Here is a 19,386-nt window from a genome sequence, read left to right as displayed (position 1 = left end):
GTTTTTGAAATTAAAAAAGCTTGTATTAGTTCATTATTTAGGAAAACTATAAGATGTATTCAGTACATTTCTGTAGACCCTTGCAGAAGAAATCATAGCAGCAACATGGATTATTATAGGATTCTTCCTCGAGAATTCCTGGGAATTAGTGTCTGGATCTGTGAACTGACTCAAGTGTGGGATCATGACTCTATGATGGAGACTCAAGCAGGACTCTCTCCACTGAACCTACATGATCTTCTTTTCTTTTTTCACCAATCAAAACGTTTCTTCATGGGCTGACGGTATTTCAGGCCAAGGTACCCATAACCTCGAGAGTCACTTGACCTACATTGATGATCCCAGTAGCTATGTCCCTGAACTCTTGGAGTTTGACTCAGATGGAGTTCACTGGCTCTACCCTCGGATGACATCACCCCCCTGAGATCACCATTTCACCAGCTGGGCATAGACAGCAAGTGTATGTTTATAGGGCCAGATCATGGGCTTCTGACCTACGTCATTGCCTAGGGTCCCATGCTCAGAAGGACCTTGTCATCATCTTTTCAGATTTTTTAAATTTGGATCTTAGCTGTATGATGCAGGCTCTTCACTGCTATGTGTGGAATCTTCATCACCACATGTGGGATCGTTAGTTGTGGCATGAAGGTTGGGACATGCTGAATCTAGGTCCCTGACCAGGGATTGAACCCGGGCCCCCTGCACTGGGAGTGTGGAGTCTTAACCACTGAACCTCCAAGGAAGTCCCACCATGTCATTCATCATCTTGAAGTTCCCAACCTCCAAACAATAAGACCAAGCTTCCACTTCGCACTCAGCCCTGCAAGTCTGATAGCCAGTCCTGGGCTGGAAGGACGGGTGTTATTAGAGACACAGGAAAGGCCTCACTGAGAAAATGGCATTTGAAGAATGAACCAGGCCTTTCTTATTGTGATGAACTTCAGCTCAGCGTTCAAAAGGTCATCTCTTCTCGGAAGGCTATGGGGACACCCTTAGCGATTACTACCCCTAGCTTGGTCCTGCCTCAGCAAGCTGCAAATACCTGTTACATACTTACATTACATTCTAGACGTTTGTACTGAACATCTGTCTCTGGTCAGTGAAATGTTAGCTTTTTGGAGAAGGAGACTATATATTATTCATTTTTGTAATAACAGCAATAATAATTGCTGTTACTCAATGCTAGAAGCTGTTCCATGGGTTTTACTACAAGGCAGGCACCGTTGGTCTTACAGTTGGAGAAACTGAAGCATATAACAATTAAGTAAGCAGCTCAAGTTACCTGGTACATTGTAGAACTGGGATTTGGATGAAAGACAGCTGGTACCCTCAGATGTCACACAATGCATGGGCAGTGCCCCTATGTGGTCAGTGAATGAATGAATGAATAAACAAACAAAAAAACCAGTCAATGATTAAATGATCAGATAGAGTCTCAGGGACAGATTTACAAACAGGAGAGGAACTTTATATTGTGGCTGGAAACCCCAATTCAAGCCTGCACAGGAGAGAAAAGAATAGATTAAAAAATAGATTAAATAGATTAATAGATTAAAAAAACCCACCATATGAAATTATATACTTGTAGATATAAATCAACTTGCTTTAGTTTTTGTATTGTTACTTTAGGAATGGAAACGGATTGATTTCTCTGGCTCTATCGTTAACTAAATATTAAAATAACCAGAAGTTCTGTTGAAATAGTGAGGTTAATTGAACAAACACATCCTGAATGTAGTATGCTTGTATAGCATGCTGCTTTGGGGAGACACATGTGCTAATATGGATATTAATTTTAGAAAATTAAGATTCGAAGCGATGCTTCATCTCTAAATCAGTCTTCAGCCTGAAGAACGGGATGCAGCGTGGTGCGGGGGCGGAAGGGAGGAGTGAGTTGTCATCAGAGCTGTTCTCGTTATTTGACAAGTGCCTTGCTGTGCAAACACAACCCAAGTCAGTGTTTTCAAAAACCGATCAGCAAAGCTTGTTACCTTCTCTTCCCCGCTCCGGGAGTGGAGGAGAGATCCAGCTTCACTGGGATGTAATGTTGCCGAAGATAAAAGAGTCCGTGTTTTGTGAGGCTGGGATTATGGAACCTTGGGCACGTGCCACCCCTCTCCTGGGGTGCAGTCCCCGGGTCTCCTGACCCAGCTGATCAGCCTGGGGCAGATGGGCTCAGTGCTGCAACCGTGAATGTATACTGCCAGCAGCAGCTGAGGAGGGACATCCTTGGTGGTCCAGTGGTCAGGCCTCAGTCTTCCAATGCAGGGGGCGAGAGTTTGATCCCTCATTGGGGAACTAAGATCACACATGCTATAGAGTGCAGCCTTAACACTTTAAAAATTAAAAAGAAAACTAAAAGAACCATCAGAGGAGACCTTCATCACATGGCTCGAGTATGGAATGCTGTTCATGTCTCATAAAAATTCCCAAACCCTATTTTCAATTTATGCCTGCAGCCCAACTGCCTGATCGCTATAATAGTCTAGAGCAATGAAAGTGTTGAGAAGTTGCCTTTCACCAGCTCTGCCCAGCAGCACACGGGGCACATTCTCAGAGAATAAACCCCCCAGGCCTGCTAACAGCCCCTAAGCGTGCCCTCTGCTCGCCACGTTTTTATCACTTCCTCTTCCTTTCTTCTCCAGCAGAGAGATCGGACATCAGAACACTGGGGGAACAAAGGGTGGAGGCTCACGGCTTCCATGGGTTACATTTCCAACCCACGGATGGCACGTGGGTGCACACCACAGGGCACACGTCTGGTGCTCCGACCTTGTTCTTTCAGACCCAAGACGCAAGGTCAGTGCTGCTTGCCTCGTGTGTGCCAACTGCTGGCTGGGGTCACAGCCTCCTCGGGGGACGCAGAGAGTTGGGCGAGGTGGTCTGCGGACCTCTCGTGGACCTTGGGCCCACAGGGCACACCCCACTGTGCCCAGCGTGTCAGCCAGTCTCATCTGTAGCAGTGTGTATTGCACACCATGTGATGGAAAAAATACTCTTCAGAACGATCCAACAGCCAAGGAGGACTTCCCTGGCAGTCCAGTGGTAAAGACGCTGCACTTCCACTGCAAGCGACATGGGTTCCAGCCCTGGATCGGGAACTAGGATCCCTCATGCCTCGAGGCACGGCCAAAAAAAAAAGAATTAAAAAAATGATCCAACCTAAATATTACTTTCAAAATGCGAGACTGTTAGCCCAGATGTCCCTAATACTGTATTTTGCGTTTGTTCATCTTTCCTTTAGACCATTCCTGACTAATAATTTTGAGCCTAGATATGTCTGCTTCCCTTAGAGCAGTGGAACACAGCTCCATTAACACCAGTGAGCTGGGACTGGCTTGCTATTTCTCGGTTACTTCATTCCACTGTAATTTGGTGATCATTACCTTTTTAAATAACATTTTTATGGGTCATTAGTTTTGTGTGTGATTCCTCCTACCCCCATCTTATTTTTCCCATTATCAGAGCCTTATTTCTTACAAATAGAGCATAAATAACAGTGCAGGCTTGTGGCCCAGTTTCACAAACATCCAGCTTCACGTTGGTACCTGGATATTTGTCATCGGTACCTGGATATTTGTTTTCTGAGGACAGTGTGAGGTTAAATGATTCCTGAAAGTGGAAAGACAGTGCGAGCTACTCAAGATGGGGGATAAACCCATACTGAGAAAGCCTCTGCCTGTTTTAACACTGGCCTGCATGCACCAGAGATGGGCTCCTGGGAGGCATGGGTGTTGCCGTTCAGAAGGTACCCATTGTATCAAAGCAGCCCTTGACCCAGATCAGACCATGTGTGCGTGTGTGTATGTGAAGTTGTTTCAGTCATGTCTGACTCTGTGTGACCCTATGGACTGTAGCCCACTAGGCTCCTCTGTCCATGGGATTCTCCAGTTGCTATACCCTGCTCCAGGGGATCTTCCGGACCCAGGGATGGAGCCCAGGTCTCTTATGCCTCCCTCATTGGCAGGAGGGTTCTTTACCTCTAGCGCCACCTGGGAAACCCAGATCCGACCCTGCTGGAGGCAATTCAGTGCACTCCAGGTGTCCTGCTTACATGTGTTCAAGGGATCATACGGACCTCAGCCATCTCCTCTTCTGAACTGGTCAGGATCTCTCAGCTGACAACTTATTATGTCATCTTGCGACAGCCCTTCCATTGGTTTTTTGTTTTTGTTTTGGCTACACCGGGTCCGTTTCGGCACGCTGGATCTTTAGTTGCAGCATGTGAACTCTTAAGTTGTAGCGTGTGGAAACTAGTTCCCTGACCAGGGACTGAATCCAGGCTCCCTGCATTGGGGAGCTCAGAATCTTAGCCACTGGATGCTCAGCCCTTTCAGTGTTAACATGGTTGCTTAAAATTAACTTACTGTTCATATATCTCTTCTTCAAAGCTAAATCGTGAGTGTATTAAGGACAGTGCTGAGTCTTCGATTTAACCATTCCTCATAGCACTGGTTGGAATCCCAGCTCTCCACTTACGAGCTCTATGACCTCGGATGCATTCCTTCATCTCCTTGCTTCTCAGTTTCCTTGGCTGCAAAAAGCACTGCAATCCTGCCTGCCTTCCAGGACATTAGGAGAACCAGCTAGAGTGGTGCTAGGTAGTAACAGGAGCTTGGTGAATAATAATTGATTCACTAGACAAAACCCTGCACACAGAAGCTGAACAAAATGTAGCAGAATTGAAGATAACAAAACATGACTTAACCTCATGGGAGGGAAAAGCTAATTATGGTCGCTAAAGATTTCATGGTGAGGACACCATTTCCTCTGACCTGGGCTTGAATGACAGTTTACAACCCTGTGTTTATTCTTGACTTGTTCGTGACCATGTGACCATCATTTCAAACTCGTCATGTCTCCTGAAACCAAAAGGATTGGTGAACTGGTTTGGGATGTGGAGACTGTGCTCATTGGCATCCCTGGCCCCACTCCTACATTTAAGCAACAACCTGGCCCTGAGCAGAGAGCTTCCTGCAGCTCCTTGCTGCTCTGAGGCAGGCGGTGACTCCCAGGACTGATCTAGTGATACCCATGGATGTCTCTTAGCTTCTTTAGGAATCTTCTTTAACGCAGTCATAATGGGGGCAGTGGTGCGGCTTACTGAGACCACATCAAGATTTAAAAAAAAAAAAAAAAATGGGGATGAGAATGTAAGGAGCGCTGTATAAAAAAATAAATAAATAGCATTGAGATGAGTTTCCCAGATTTCCCATGTAATGAGCGCATCTGCCAAAACTCAAGATGTGTATTATCCACTCTGCAACTGGCAGATTGCCTTGGGGGGGAGCAGAGGATACTTCCTGATGAAGGAATCAAATCTGTCATGATTGTGCCACTTTCTCTTTGTGGTGGAGCCGTGTTACAATCAAGAAATGGGTCCTGTGACACTCTCAGCAACCTTCTTTGGTTACTTATCAATATGCACTTCCTTACCTTACACCCCCTTTTAAAGGTTCCTGGGAGAAAAGTACATAAAACAGACATGTGCTGAATCTGTTGCCATGTCAACTTAGTAGAACAAACGTGGTCAGATGTGCTCCCTTTCAATATGGGCACTAGTGGTGAGTGAGTGAGGGAGAGTCACTCTGTCGTGTCCGACTCTTTGTGACCCCGTGGACTATACAGTCCATGGAATTCTCCAGGCCAGAATACTGGAGTGGGTAGCCTTTGCCTTCTCCAGGGGATCTTACCAACCCAGGGCTCAAACCCAGGTCTCCCACATTGCAGGTGGATTCTTTAACAGCTGAGCCACAGGGGAAGCCCACAGTTTCTAGGGGACACAGCAGATAAGCCCCCCGCCCACTGTTGATTAGTTAATTGGGATAGTTTGTTGGTTGATACAATGCCTTTCTCCAAAAGCAATCTGAGACCAAACTCACCAAACAGACTGTGTTGTCACTTTCTCGACACTGTAGTTTTATGTTAGGGGCTCAGTCGAACTTCTGTCTGACATATTCAGTAATATACCAGCTTTTAGCAGATATTTAGAGACCCTAGTTAGATTCAGGGTCACAAAGAGAAATTAAAAAGCCCCTGATCTGAAGAAACTTTGTTGTCCACTGGTAGAAAGACACAATTAAGTACAATAAAAGGGAGATGGCAGTGATTGCCTTTGTAGAACTATAATGTGGGTCTTGCAGTCATGTGTTTTTGTGGTAGATTTTTATTGAAAGTATTTAAAAAATATTAACAGTTAAAATTCCAGTCATCTCTGTATCTAAGAAATTTACCTTATGAGGCATTCCCTTAGAATGCAGTGATATAGGGACTTCCCTGGTGGTCTAGTGACTGAAACCCCAAGCTTCCAGTGCAGGGCGCCTGGGCTCAATTCCTGGTCAGGAACCTGATCCCACATGCTGAAACTAAAGAGCCCGTATGCCACAACTAAGACCTGGTGTAACCAAATAAATTTTAAAAAGACAAGGTGCAATGCTATAAAATCAGTGCTGCCATGGAGAAGACCGAGTTATTTCCTTGCTCCGGCCGTAGGGACTGAGAGGATGCTGGCATTCGATCTCTAGGAGGTCTGCAGAGGGCCGCCAGAGGAGCGATGTCTGAGCTGAATTTTGAAAACAGTTTCAGGTCCTCACAAAAGTCTGGGCTCTGTGTGCTGTGCTGAATTCTGTCCCTGTGGCAGTCATCTACCAAGCCTGCTGGTTTATCTCGCTCCACATTTATTCCCCTAGCAGAGATTTTTTAATCACTGCTACTATAGCTTCCAGCAAGGACCCCATGACCCCTGCTTTCATTTGTTTTGTACACGTGATTCCTGAATGTGCCTCCCTTCCCTTCCTTATGGGGTCAGCAGTGCTTGCAAGAACTTAGAGGACGCATGGGTTTGTGTGTCTGTTAAGGGCAAAGAGTCGGACACGACCGAGTGACTGAACACAGACACACACAAGGAAGCCTGCCCTGACCCCCAGGAGGTTTCATCCATTTCCGTCTGAAAAAACAACTGGCCTTAGGCAACGTATTTCTGACGAAGTCATTCTGCATGCTTGTGTGCATGCACGCATGCCCGTGTACACACGCTCTGCATAAATAGCGCATTCCCGATCTGTGCACAATGACATGGATGAGCAGCACATGACAGGAGGCTCAGCCCCTGAAGATCTACCAGGAAAGAAGACAGCTGCGTGGCAGAGCTGCTGCTTGTAATCAGGGAAAGAACTGCCCATGTCCCGTGCCATTCAGCAGCTTCAGCCACTTAAATGACAGCCAGTTTGTTTAGCTTTGTAACACCCTCGCGCCAACCGCCCCCCGCCCCCGCCACCGCCCCGTTTTATGGGCCAAGAGTTAATTTCTTGTTGAGAACACTGCTAAGGACTGTCATCTCTGGTATCATTGTTAAGATGGGATATGACATGATGGCTGGCAAATCTCAACTAGAAACCATGATGAGTGAGCAAAAAAACAGGAGTTGCTTTTAATGTCTCTTTTTAACTTTGTAAGTGAGCAAAAAACTATTTTCAAAGCCCCATGGACTTTCCGGTTTTTAACAGGGCCATATTGCCGGTTTTGCAGTTGACAAGAAAATTATAACGCTTTCTTTGGCTCGGGAGAGCTGTAAGAAGCATCGCAGCACTCCTGATGGACAATGGCTCTCAACAGGATGGATGGGGAGGGAAATTAATAGGCTTCCCATTGTTACCGTGCATTTTTGCCAGGATATTTCATTAGTGTAAACACTGAACCCGTTGTCATCTTGTTTAGCCACTTGACCCTGGTGATTTTCAATTCTGTGTGGCGTGCACGAGACAGGCCCTAATTACTGGGAGCCGAATCATTGCTGACCCAGGACGAGATTAACTGCTCCTTTGCAGTCTTTATCCTGGGACATTAGCGCTGTCTGGTTATCTTGCTTCAGTTGAGAGATTCGGGACAATAGCAGTGCTGATGGTAACGGTTGGCGATTTCCCTGTTTGTTTTGCAGGTCACGGCCAGGGGGTTTGGGCCGCTGCTGCAGTTCGCCTACACCGCCAAGCTGTTACTCAGCAGAGAAAACATCCGCGAGGTCATCCGCTGCGCCGAGTTCCTGCGCATGCACAATCTGGAGGACTCCTGCTTCAGCTTCCTGCAGACCCAGCTTCTGAACAGCGAGGACGGCCTCTTCGTGTGCCGGAAGGATGCGGCGTGCCAGCGCCCGCACGAGGACCACGAGGACAGCGCCGGGGAGGAGGAGGACGAAGAGGAGGAGACCATGGACTCGGATACGGCCAAGATGGCTTGCCCTAGGGACCAGATGCTTGCAGACCCCATCAGCTTTGAGGCCACCACCATCCCAGTGGCAGAGAAGGAAGAAGTTTTGTTGCCCGAGTCCGACGTGCCCGCGGACACCAAGGAGAGCTCGGCCAAGGACGCGTTAACGCAGTACCCCAGATACAAGAAATACCAGCTTGCATGTACCAAGAATGTCTATAACGCATCATCACACAGTACCTCAGGTTTTGCAAGCACATTCAGTGAAGATCACTCTGGCACCAGCCTCAAGCCGGGGCTTGCCGTGGGGCAGATTAAAAGCGAGCCGCCCAGCGAAGAGAACGAAGAAGAGAGCATCACGCTCTGCCTGTCCGGAGACGAGCCTGACGTCAAGGACCGAGCGGGCGACGTGGAAATGGACCGGAAGCAGCCCAGCCCCGCGCCCGCGCCCGCCCCCGCGCCGCCTGCCGGGGCCGCCTGCCTGGAGCGGGCCCGGGGCGCGCCCTCCCCGTCCTGCCTGCGGTCTCTGTTCAGCGCAACAAAAAGTGTGGAGGCGTCCGGCCTGCCCGGCACCTCTCAGCAGCACTTTGCCAGGAGCTCAGCGTGCCCCTTTGACAAGGGGATCACTCAGGGTGACCTTAAAACTGACTACGCCCCCTTCCCGGGGAGTTACGGACCGCCCCACATGGGCCAGAAGGACGCGTCCGGCTTCGCCATGGGGTCGCCCCTCAAGGGCCCTGGCCTGGAGGCGCTCTGTAAACAGGAGGGCGAGCTGGACCGGAGAAGCGTCATCTTCTCCTCCGGCGCCTGTGACCAAGCGAGCCCCGCGGTGCAGTCGTATTCTGGGGTAAGCGCTCTGGACAAAGACCTCTCGGAGCCGGTGCCAAAGGGCCTGTGGGTGGGGGCCGGCCAGTCCCACCCCAGCTCGCAGGCCTACCCCCACGGGGGGCTGATGGCGGACCACTTGCCGGGAAGGATGCGGCCCAACACTAGCTGCCCGGTGCCAATCAAGGTGTGCCCTCGGTCGCCCCCGCTGGAGGCCAGGACGAGGACTTCCAGCTCCTGCTCCTCCTATTCCTACGCAGAGGACGGGAGCGGCGGCTCGCCCTGCAGCCTCCCTCTCTGCGAGTTCTCCTCCTCGCCCTGCTCCCAGGGAGCCAGATTCCTTGCCACAGAACATCAGGAGCCAGGCCTGATGGGAGACGGGATGTACAACCAGGTCCGACCCCAGATTAAATGTGAGCAGTCTTACGGAACCAACTCCAGCGACGAATCCGGATCGTTCTCGGAAGCAGACAGTGAGTCGTGTCCCGTGCAGGACAGGGGCCAGGAGGTAGGGAACCCGCATAAATTCAAGCATGTGATCCACCCGCAGTCCTTTATCTGGACTCTCCCCGCCCCCCACCACTGCCAGAGCGTTCTTGTTTGCCAAGATTAAAGCTTTACAGTTAAGGGACCGCCTCCCCCATCCTCCCCTGGTGGCTCAGTCGGTTAAGAATCTGCCTGCAATGCAGGAGACTGCCTGAAGTTCGAGAGACCTGGGTTCGAACCCTGCGTGGTGAAGATCCCCCCCTGGAGAAGGAAATGGCAACCTACTCCAGTATTCTTGCCGTGGGAAATCCCATGGACAGGCCACAGTCCATGGTGTCACAAAGAGTCAGGCACAACTGAGCGACTAAACCACCCTCCCCAACACACACAGAGGCAGGATGCTTCCAGGTGATTCAGAATTAACCAGTTTGCCCTAGAAAGCACTTGAAGTTTGATCGAGATTTCAGTCCTCAAAAAGCAGAGGCAAAAAGCTTAGTGGGAAAAAAGTCCGATGCCTGAAAGCGTGTGCAGGTACTTCAGATCCCCCTCTTCCTTCTCTGCCTGCTTTGAAAGGATGCCATACCTGTCACCCTCATCCTTGCCCCTCGCTTCTTCAGTGAGAAGGAAAATATAAAATTGCTTTCAGAATTGACTGATTGAAACTGGAGAGATTCACAGTAAGCCCATGCTTTCCCAGCATCTTTAAGTTTCCTTGCCAACAGGGACCCTGGAGTCATCCCTTGTCCATTGTGAATGCAGGTGATGGACAGCTCACCATCCATCCTGGCCCCAGTATCACTGAGGAAGAACCTCTGTCGGTTGCACCTGACCGTATCACGGGTCATTGCCCAGGTGCCCCCCAAACGGTGAGAGTCATTTTAAGGAGCAGTGGGGTTGGGTAGCAATTTTCGTCCACACTAAATGTGAAGTGCTTTCTAGGTAAAAATTCCTAAAGGCTCCATCCATATCTTCCCAGTGCTGGGAGAGGAAGCAGGTACAACGCCAGCCACATCGTGAGCGAGACTCACGTGGCCAAAGAGAGAAAAGAATGGACACCGCAGGTGCTCCCCCTTCCCTTGGAACACGAGAAGCCCCCAGAAAGAGCTGAGGGTGTCTGTGTCACGATCTGGTAGTGACTGCCAGGGACCCCACGTGAGAGGGCCACCTGTGTCTCAGAGCAAGCCCAGTGCCAAGCCCCTCCTGAGAAGTGCATCTCCGAAAAACACAGGAGGAAATGAAGCGTGACCCTCATTAGGCCAGTGCCCTTCATCCACGTCTGCGCTCCCTGGATGTTAGCCTCCAGTAAAGCAGGGACGTTAACCCAACCAGACAGCAGAAATGCCACACGGGGTGAGCTGGCTTTTCACAGAGCCACGTGCAGTTTATTCAGCCCTCTGTGAGGTTGGCAAGAAGCACATGAAGGGTTTAGATTGGGCATGTTTTGTAAACAGCTTCCAAAGCTCCCTGGACCAACTACAGACATGCCCTGTGGTCACTTGCTCGCTTTCTACCTAGCCTGGTCCCCACTGCTCCGTTACTGCCTAGCAGAAATGGAAAGAGAAATATACTGAAAGGATTTAGTTTAGCTAAGAGACAATAAAAAGGAAATTTGAATGGGAAACTGTTTGAGTACACTGTATCCCCTAGGGCTTGGAATGGAGGCTTGGGCTCAGTGTCCCAAGCCAGAGTCACATCTGCGTCCGTCACCTGAGAAGGTGGAGGTTTGGTGAGAACAGTTCAAGTTTGTCTTCTCTCTCTCTCTTCACTCACTTCTTTCTCTCTGATCACAGCTTTTAGGAGGCTTTCTTTTTTTCCCCCTGAAATTATTCATAAGCATTCCTGATTCAGAAGCCCAGTCACTGAGTCCACTGGCATAATGATTTCTCTCTCTCAGGACGTGTATCTCGCGAAAAAGACAAATGTCTCTCAGTCTTTCTTTCTTTCTTTTTGTCTCTCTCTTAAGAGGAGCCCCACCATTAACTAAAAGGGGTGTGTGTTCATGACAGCTGCATATGTCCAAGGACCTGTCAGTTCAGAAAAATCTCCTTTTATCTCTCTTACATCCCCAAAGAGAACTTGAAGTCAGTCTTGAAACTGAATGCTACCAGGGGCACAGGTATCTTTCCTGTGTTGAGGCTTTATCACTTGTCTGTCGTAGAACTTTGCAGGGTTTGTGTTGTTTTGGCTTCCCTGAGTCTTAGATGTGGCATGTGGGGTCTTCATCATTGCGGTGGACGAACTTCTCTCTGGTTGGGGCGCACAGGCTCAGTTGCCCCGAGGCATGTGGCATTTGATTCGCCAACCAGGAATTGAACCCAATTTCCCTGCATCAGAAGGTGGATTCCTAACCACTGGACCATCAGAGAAGTCCTTATAACTTTTCAGCTTTAAATGAATCAGTGAAATGGAGGAATTATTCAGCCTACACAGTAGTCATGAACAGGACTGATCTCCCCTCAAAAAATATACACTATTTTCAAAAATATTTTTATTTTCACTTTTAAAAAATGAATCTGTTCTTTACATTCCTTAACAATCTCAAAAGGTATTTTCCAAATTTCGGTGCCATTTCAGGAGTCACATTTAGCCCCTCTTAGTAGTCCATTTTAGGTAAAATTGCTATAGTAAAGTTAAGGTTTTCCCAGTTTGACCTTCTCATTCTCCTAGAAAAGTAGAAGAGATTAGGTTTTCCCAGAACTGTCTCAGGAACTGAGCATGACTGCTCCTCTTGGAGCTAATCGTTTGCTTTGGGGAGTTTCTTTGACCCCAGTGGAAGTGTGGTCTCCAGCGGTATCACTGAAGGCAAACCCTTCGCAGGGTGAATATAAATGATTCAGAAGCCAGCATCTCTTGGGCTGATTCTGCCCTGATCTGCTCTCATGCAAGGTGCCAGGTGACTTATTTTCCAAGCGGACAGAATATTCTGATTTCTGGTTACACTGTCTTTACCCTCCCATCTCATCAACGTTGACTTCTCATCCTAAGCATTCCCCAGCTTCAAGGAAAGTTGAACTAAGCATAATATTGTCCTTTATCAACAACCATCTTTTTGAAGTTCCTTTTTAAAAATAATCAAGCAGAACATACCAAGCCTGTAATGTACCAAATTTATCAGGCTTTCTCTGTGCCTACAATAATATATAAACATATTCACCTGTCTATGGGTTTGGGCTTTATTTTAATAGCATTTAGAGGATCCTGGTGGGCTACAGTCCATGAGGTTGCAAAGAGTTGGACACAACTGAGTGACTAAGCACTGCATAACACACATTTAATTACTAAGCAACTTGCTTTTTGCACACAGCTGTCTGCTGCGTACATGCCCCTAGGTCAATTGTGTAGGGTTAACACAAGCTTCTTTAATATCCTTGGTTCCTATACATCACAGCCGACTCAGTGATCACCTCTCAACAGACATTTCCATTTCCTGTATTTCCCTCTTAACAAACATTGCTGCAATAAACCTGCTTGTGAACATATTTATTTAGTGGTGGTGCTTTTATTTTTGTGAGTTAAAGTTCCATAAGTGGGTTAAAGGTTATACTCATTTGTTAAATACTACCTGTTTACTTTCTCAAAAGGTTGTAGCAATTCACACATCCTCCAGCAGAGCTGACGAGTGTGTCCATTGCCCCCTGTTCTTGCCAGTTGTAGCGGTCATCAGTCCTTTTATATTTGCCGATCTGATGGACAGGACATGATGACTTCTAATGCGGTTGATATTTTTCTTATATGTCTTCATCATTTGTATTTTCTTCCCTGGACTTGCCATTTGTCCATTTGTGTGTGTAGGGGGGGGTGTTTGACTTTAATGAGTTTACAGAATCCTTAATTTAAGACTATTAATCCTTTCTTATACATGTTGCCTATATCCTCTCCTAGTCTGTTTTTTTAAACTAAATTTTTGGTCTTTATCATAAAATAAAAATTGTTCATATACATGGAGATTTGCAGGAGACTCAGGTTTGATTCCTGGGTAGAAAGATCCCCTGGAGAAGGAATTGGCAGCCCACTCCAGTGTTCTTGCCTTGAAAGCCCCATGGACGGAGGAGCCTGGTGGGCTCAGTCCACGGGGTCTCAGAGTCAGGCACGCCTGAGGAATTGAGCACAAGCACAAATCTTGAAAAATAATTACAGATTTTAGGTTTAATAATTGTCAAGTCATTTCAGAACCATGACCTTTATCATTAAGTTTCTTGAATTCTTTGTGTTATTTTTTAAAATTTTTATTTCTCCTAGTCTATTTCTATAGTATGTTTTTCCATTTAAAAAAAATTTAAGTTTTATGTAATCAAGTGATTAATATGTTTCTTCATGCCTTCATACCTAAAAAGTCAACATGGGAATTTTTTTTCTCACTTCCAATTATGAAAAAATGAATAGATCATATAAAGTGAAAAAAGTAACAAACGTGTAGGTAACATGGTCCTAGTTTACTTTATAAATAAACACATTATAAACAATAAAAGCAGTATAGATAATAAAATGAAATGGGAGGCAAACTTGGAGAGAGGGAATATAGAGAAAGATTTATTTCTGTTTATTCCTATAATGTTTGATTTCTGTGCACGTATATCACACAGGTTTTTTTTAAATTAAAATACAATTGATGTACCATAAAATTCACTCTGTTAATGTGCACAATTCAGTGATTTTTAATGATTCATAAAGTTGTATGACCATTACAGTGTCTAATCCCAGAATATTTTCATCACCTCAAAAAAAGAAATACAATATCCAGTAGCAATCACTTCTCATTCCCCTCTTCCCTTACCCCAAGAAATTACTAATATACCTTTGTCTCCAGTAGATTTGCCTATTCCAGACATTTCTTTTCAGTAAAATCTAGCCATGTGGGCTTTTGTGTCTGGCTTCATCCCTTAGCATGTTTTCTGAGTTCCTTCTTGCTATCACTGTATCCACCTGGCATGTTATCATTTATTTGTTCTTCACTCCTTTTTATTGCTGAATAATATTCCACTGTGTAGATACACTAATTTTGTTGATCCATTCATTGGTTGAGGGATGCTGGGTTATTTCCATTTTGAGGCTATTACTGATTATGCCACGAAGAGTATTTGTGTTCAGGTTTTTTGTAGACATATATTTTCAATTCTCCTCGTTATATACCTAGGAGTGAAATTGCTAAATCATATGATAACTCTAAGTTTAGCCTTTTGAGGAAATACTGGGCTGTTTTCCAAGGTAACTGAGCCATTTTATATTCCCACCAGCCTTGTATGAGGAATCCAGTTTCTCTGCACCCTCATCAACATTTGTTACTGTCCTTTTTTTATATAGTCGTTCTAGTGGTATGGTACCTCATTGTGGTTTATAGGTTTGCTTTTAGAATTTGAAAATTATTGAAAAGTCACAAGCATGTGCCAAGTAGTAAGAGTCTTAGTGAATAGTTTTGCACCACAAGCATTAACTGTAGATTTTAATAAAGAAGCAGCAGGAAGACAGTTTATTTGCACAGTCAAAGGCATTAATTAGTTGGATTTGTTTTATTAACACCTTTCATACCAAGAGTGGTAAAAGCATATGAGGGTGCTGTGTGTACGTGTATGCTTGTGGATGTGTGAGGGCAGGCAGGAGTAAGGTCCAGAACAAACCCTGAAATGTTATAGAAAAGCCATGTCTGACTCTTAACTCTTCCACCCAGATGTTGACTTCCAGACATATGTTGGATATAAAAATTTTACAGTTGTTTTTGTGGCTTGTTGAATCAGGAATCTTTTTAAAAGTAACTATAGTTGGTCTGCTTAATAAAAAGAAAACCATTCTGGGCAGTGTGGATGTCAGCCACATTTCTAATGAAAACAATGTTTTCATGTTGTCTAGAAAGACTCTTAGCATCTGGAACTCCAAAGCATACCCTATGACCCAAAGGAGAAGCTATGTGACAAAGAAAGATGGTGGACGAACTGAAACACTAATGCTACTACTAATGGCAACTACTCCTGCCAATATTAGTAACCCTTCACAATTATCAGGCAGTTCAGACTTTTCAAAGCACTTTCTCCATCTGTTAGCCAATTTTTTTCTTCATGGCAACCCTGTAGGCTAAGTAGGGCAGATGTTGAATCCCTCTGACTCCCAGATCCTCAGAGAACTTCAGGACCGAGAAGGAAAAGACTTGCCTGGGATCACACGGCTCAGGAATTGTAGCATCACAACTAAATTCTAGATGTCCTGTGTTTGTTCCAGAAACTGGACCGCAAGATCAGAGGTTAGGAGGACAGTTGTGTGAGAAGCTTGTCTCTGGCAGAGGAGGTTTTGTCTTTGGCATCTGCCCGGCTCAAAGCTGGCTGTCCCCAGTCAAAGAAGACTGGAATCGTCAGCCCACAGGGCATCTTGCTTCATCCCCAGACAGCTCACAGGGATCTGAGGGATTTGCGAGAGCATTAGCGTTAGGGACTTTCCCGGAGGTTCAGTGGTTAAGACTCTGAGCTTCCATGCAGGGGGTTGTGGGTTTGACCCCTGGTCAGAGAACTATGTCTTACATGCCCCGCGGCACAGCTAGAAAGTTTTTTTTTTTTTTAAAGAGCATAAATGTTACAAGTTTTGGAGAAGATCCTCAGGGTACTGCTAAAAGGATCCAATTCCTGCAGCTTCTGCCCAGCATCTAATATTGAAACCAAGAAAGGAGATAGGATTGAAGCTTGACCCCAGTGGCTGGTGCTTCTAGTTGGGATCTCTAGACGAAAGAGGTGCTTCTTTTCGCCTTTTTCTGCAACATTTGCGTCTCTGTCCTGCCTCTCCAGTAGCCCCCGTGCAGCACACCAGAGTCATCAAGAAAGTGAGATGTGTATTGAGAGGCGCGAGCTCATCACCAGCCTGTAACAAGCGTGCAGAGGCGGCAAAGGTCACGGGGAGGCCCAGGAGAGTCGGGGTTTGGGAGTGGGAATTCTTTTCTCTTCTTTGGCCTCGTAACTGAATTTGCTGCTGGAGGTTATACTTCTCATCCAGTTCTTAAATGATATTTTTGTTTCACTGGAAGAGAAGGGATGTGGTTTGGGCGGTAGAACCAGGGTAGGTGTTGGCAGGAGAGAGAAAGGGAACAGCTGATTTCTGTCTGGTGAGAAAGAAGCGCCTGCCCCTGGGGTCTAGCCGGCAGCATCCCACGGTCAGGCCCCGGAGGAGGAATAGTTAAGCTTCATTCACTGTCCAAATGTCACAGCCTCTTCCCACTTTTTGTCAGCCCTTGGGGCCAGAGGTTACCTGCACTGCAGGGGGCCACTCATTTCACCGTCAGCTCCAGAGCTGGAGCCCCCCAGGAGTGAAATCCCCGCCTGTGGTTATTACTGACCCAGCCCAGAGTAGGTCCCGGGTGAAAACATCCTCCACCGTGGTCCTTACAGGATGAGACAAGCGGAGATGCTTCTGACAGTCAGAGTGAGTCTCCACTGAGAACTCAAGCTGGGGCACCACCTGTCGGAAGAGACCACAGGCCCCCCAGACCCCCTGGGCCCCCACCCTTCTAAAGAGCCTGGTCCGCTTTCTGCCTCTGTGCTGAGCCTCATGCGTGACTGACCACTGAATGTGGCTGCAGGCTGGCCGCTTAACAGGTGGTGCTGCTGGTTCGCTGGACTTTGCATTCCGTCCCCTCACTGTTCATGAGGGTCCAGGGTATGAAAACTAAGTCACCTCCAAAGTGAAATCCTGGAGGAATCAGTGGGTGGAGGGACAGTAAATAAGATGTGAAGTCCTGCTGGGTCTATTTGGGTTGGAAAAGTTTGCTGGGAGAAAGGTGGGAGGGCCTCGGCCCTCTCGGTGTCCAAGGCCAAGTCACTTTCGCTGACTTTTGAGCCCATCTGGGGAATAGGTGGGTGCCTGCCAGCCTGGGAAAGGAACATTTCCCCAGCCCCTCAGTGGGTCTGTGGCTGACATGTATCTCCAGGGAAGACGCCGTCAGTTTGGAACTTCCTACCCTGAAATTAGCGAATAGCTGTGGTGAGGTTCCTGCCTCGCCTTTCCAAGAACAACGTCAGGGGCTTCCCTTTGGTAGTTGGGGTGAGCCCTCCCTTTCTCTAGGGGTCTCAGCACTCTTCAGAAAGAGACCAGAGTGGTTGGGCCTGGGGGGATTTTTTTCACATGGAAGAAAGTCTACAGTGGACAATTTTCCTTCGACCTCTTTGTAAAGCAGCTTGCGTTGCAATAGCTCCGCTGAAAAGTTACATGGCCTTTCGCTTCAAGGACTTTGAAACCAGCATTGTTGATTTTTCCTCTTTACTGTCAAGCTCGGTGCTATTACCATAGTGGTTTTTTTCATATTGGCTGTCTGGAGAGTGTTAAATACAGTAACCCTTGGTTTAGAAGGCCTTGAGACTTTCCTGTGGCCTGAGCCATAGGTATATATTCTGTCTGAAAATAAGCAAGCACTGTCTGGAGCATCAGCTGAATTGCTTTGTTGTCAGCAGAGGGGGAGACGCCGTGAGGCCCAATGTCACCCCCGCTGTGAACGCACGCCTGCTGCCTGGTGTGGGGACATCCGTGTGGCCGACAGACAGGCCTCTGTGCTGCGTAGGTGCTGTCCAGGATCTGAGTCTGTTTGTTATCCAAGCATAGAAAAGGGAAATCAAACATTCTTTCATATCATTCTAAGCCCTGTGCAAACACAGCCCGTGGACAAAGCCCTTTGCCGGCCCATGACAAGGAGCTGTTTGTGCTGACCGCCCGTCGTTAGCGGCTGGAGCAGGGCTGAGCCGATGGTGCTTCATGGGCACTGTGGTGATTTCTGCCCTCCTGAGCCGGCATCGGACAGATGTCATGGGGCAGAGGTCGCCCTACGGAAGTTCAGTCAGAGCACCCATTGGGAGCCTTCAGCAAATGCCACGTCTCACAGGCTCAGAGCTAGGAAGTAACCTGACTGAGCCATCACACCCAGCCACAGGAAGGCAAATGATCATTTAGTAGGATTGCCTTTGTGCCAGGGGATTAAGTAACCACAAATGTCCAGACTCACTCAGGGTCTGCCTGCCTCTGATGCAGCCAAAGCAAAAGCCTGAGCTCAGGATTAAAGATCTTCCTCTCACTCCCCTGAACGACCCAGACATAACCCCGTAGGTTCTGAATACTAAGGGCCACTTCTTCACCCAAAGGATTTTGATCCATTAAACCCAGAACGGCCTGTCTCTTCCTCTGGTTATCCAAGTTCACTCGAGTCGACTTGTTCCGTCGGCTAACGCTCCGCCGTCCGGTACCGGGCACGCGCCGCACGTGGCTGCTGAGCCCTGGAAATGAGGCTGGTCTGAATGGGAGGCACACCCATGTGTAAAACACGCTTCGGGTTTTGAAAACGTGGTATCCCCCCAAAAGTGAAATACCTATTAATTTCATGCTGATTCCTGTTGATAATATTGCAGCTACATTGGTCCTGTTCAATATGTTATTAAAATCAGCGTCACCTGTTTCTTTTCACTTCCTTTAACGTGGCTCCGAGAAGGCGTAAGAAGCCCTCTGGCAGCTGGCGTTGTTTGCATTGGACAGCGATGGGCCGGTGCCTGAGCGACGTTTGGGTTTGTAGCGCCATCTGCTGGTATAGCCAAAGCAGACGCTCGCGTTAAGCAGGCGCTCAGCCCCTGAGCTGGGAGACACCGTGTCTTGGCCAAGCAACACTCAACCTTCCGCTTCCAGAAGCTTCTGGACGGGACCAGAGCTGACTCCTGAAGTCTCTGCCTCATAGGGAGTCCTGAAGGGCGCAGTGGCAGACTGCTGGAAGGTGCAGGTCTGTGTTCTCTGTCTCGTGGGTGCTGAGGAAGCTCAAGAACGTTGGTTCCTTTTCTAAGAAATACTTCAAACCGCCACAGGGTTGTAAAGAAGCCTTTAGCAGAATATAAGGACACAGATCCATCTCTGAAATGACTAGTG

The 19,386-nt window shown here is 47.4% G+C and overlaps 1 protein-coding gene across 2 annotated transcripts in view; it reads left to right on the top strand.

The window, feature by feature from the left end:
- Positions 1-19,386, top strand: part of BACH2 (BTB domain and CNC homolog 2) — a 375,591-nt gene that overhangs the window by 341,060 nt on the left and 15,145 nt on the right. The window contains exons 5-6 of one of the 2 annotated variants that reach the window (XM_043438955.1): positions 7,937-9,500; positions 10,273-10,379. In XM_043438955.1, the coding sequence (XP_043294890.1) occupies positions 7,937-9,500; positions 10,273-10,379 (1,671 nt within the window). Of the gene's footprint in view, positions 1-7,936; positions 9,536-10,272; positions 10,380-19,386 lie in introns of both variants that reach the window. The other variant, XM_043438956.1, reaches the window with a different exon arrangement.

Source organism: Cervus canadensis, chromosome 20 (genome assembly GCF_019320065.1).
Source record: "Cervus canadensis isolate Bull #8, Minnesota chromosome 20, ASM1932006v1, whole genome shotgun sequence".
Lineage (NCBI taxonomy): Eukaryota > Metazoa > Chordata > Mammalia > Artiodactyla > Cervidae > Cervus > Cervus canadensis.
The sequence above is the reverse complement of the archived record's forward strand: the minus strand, read 5'-3'. Positions and strand labels throughout refer to the sequence as shown.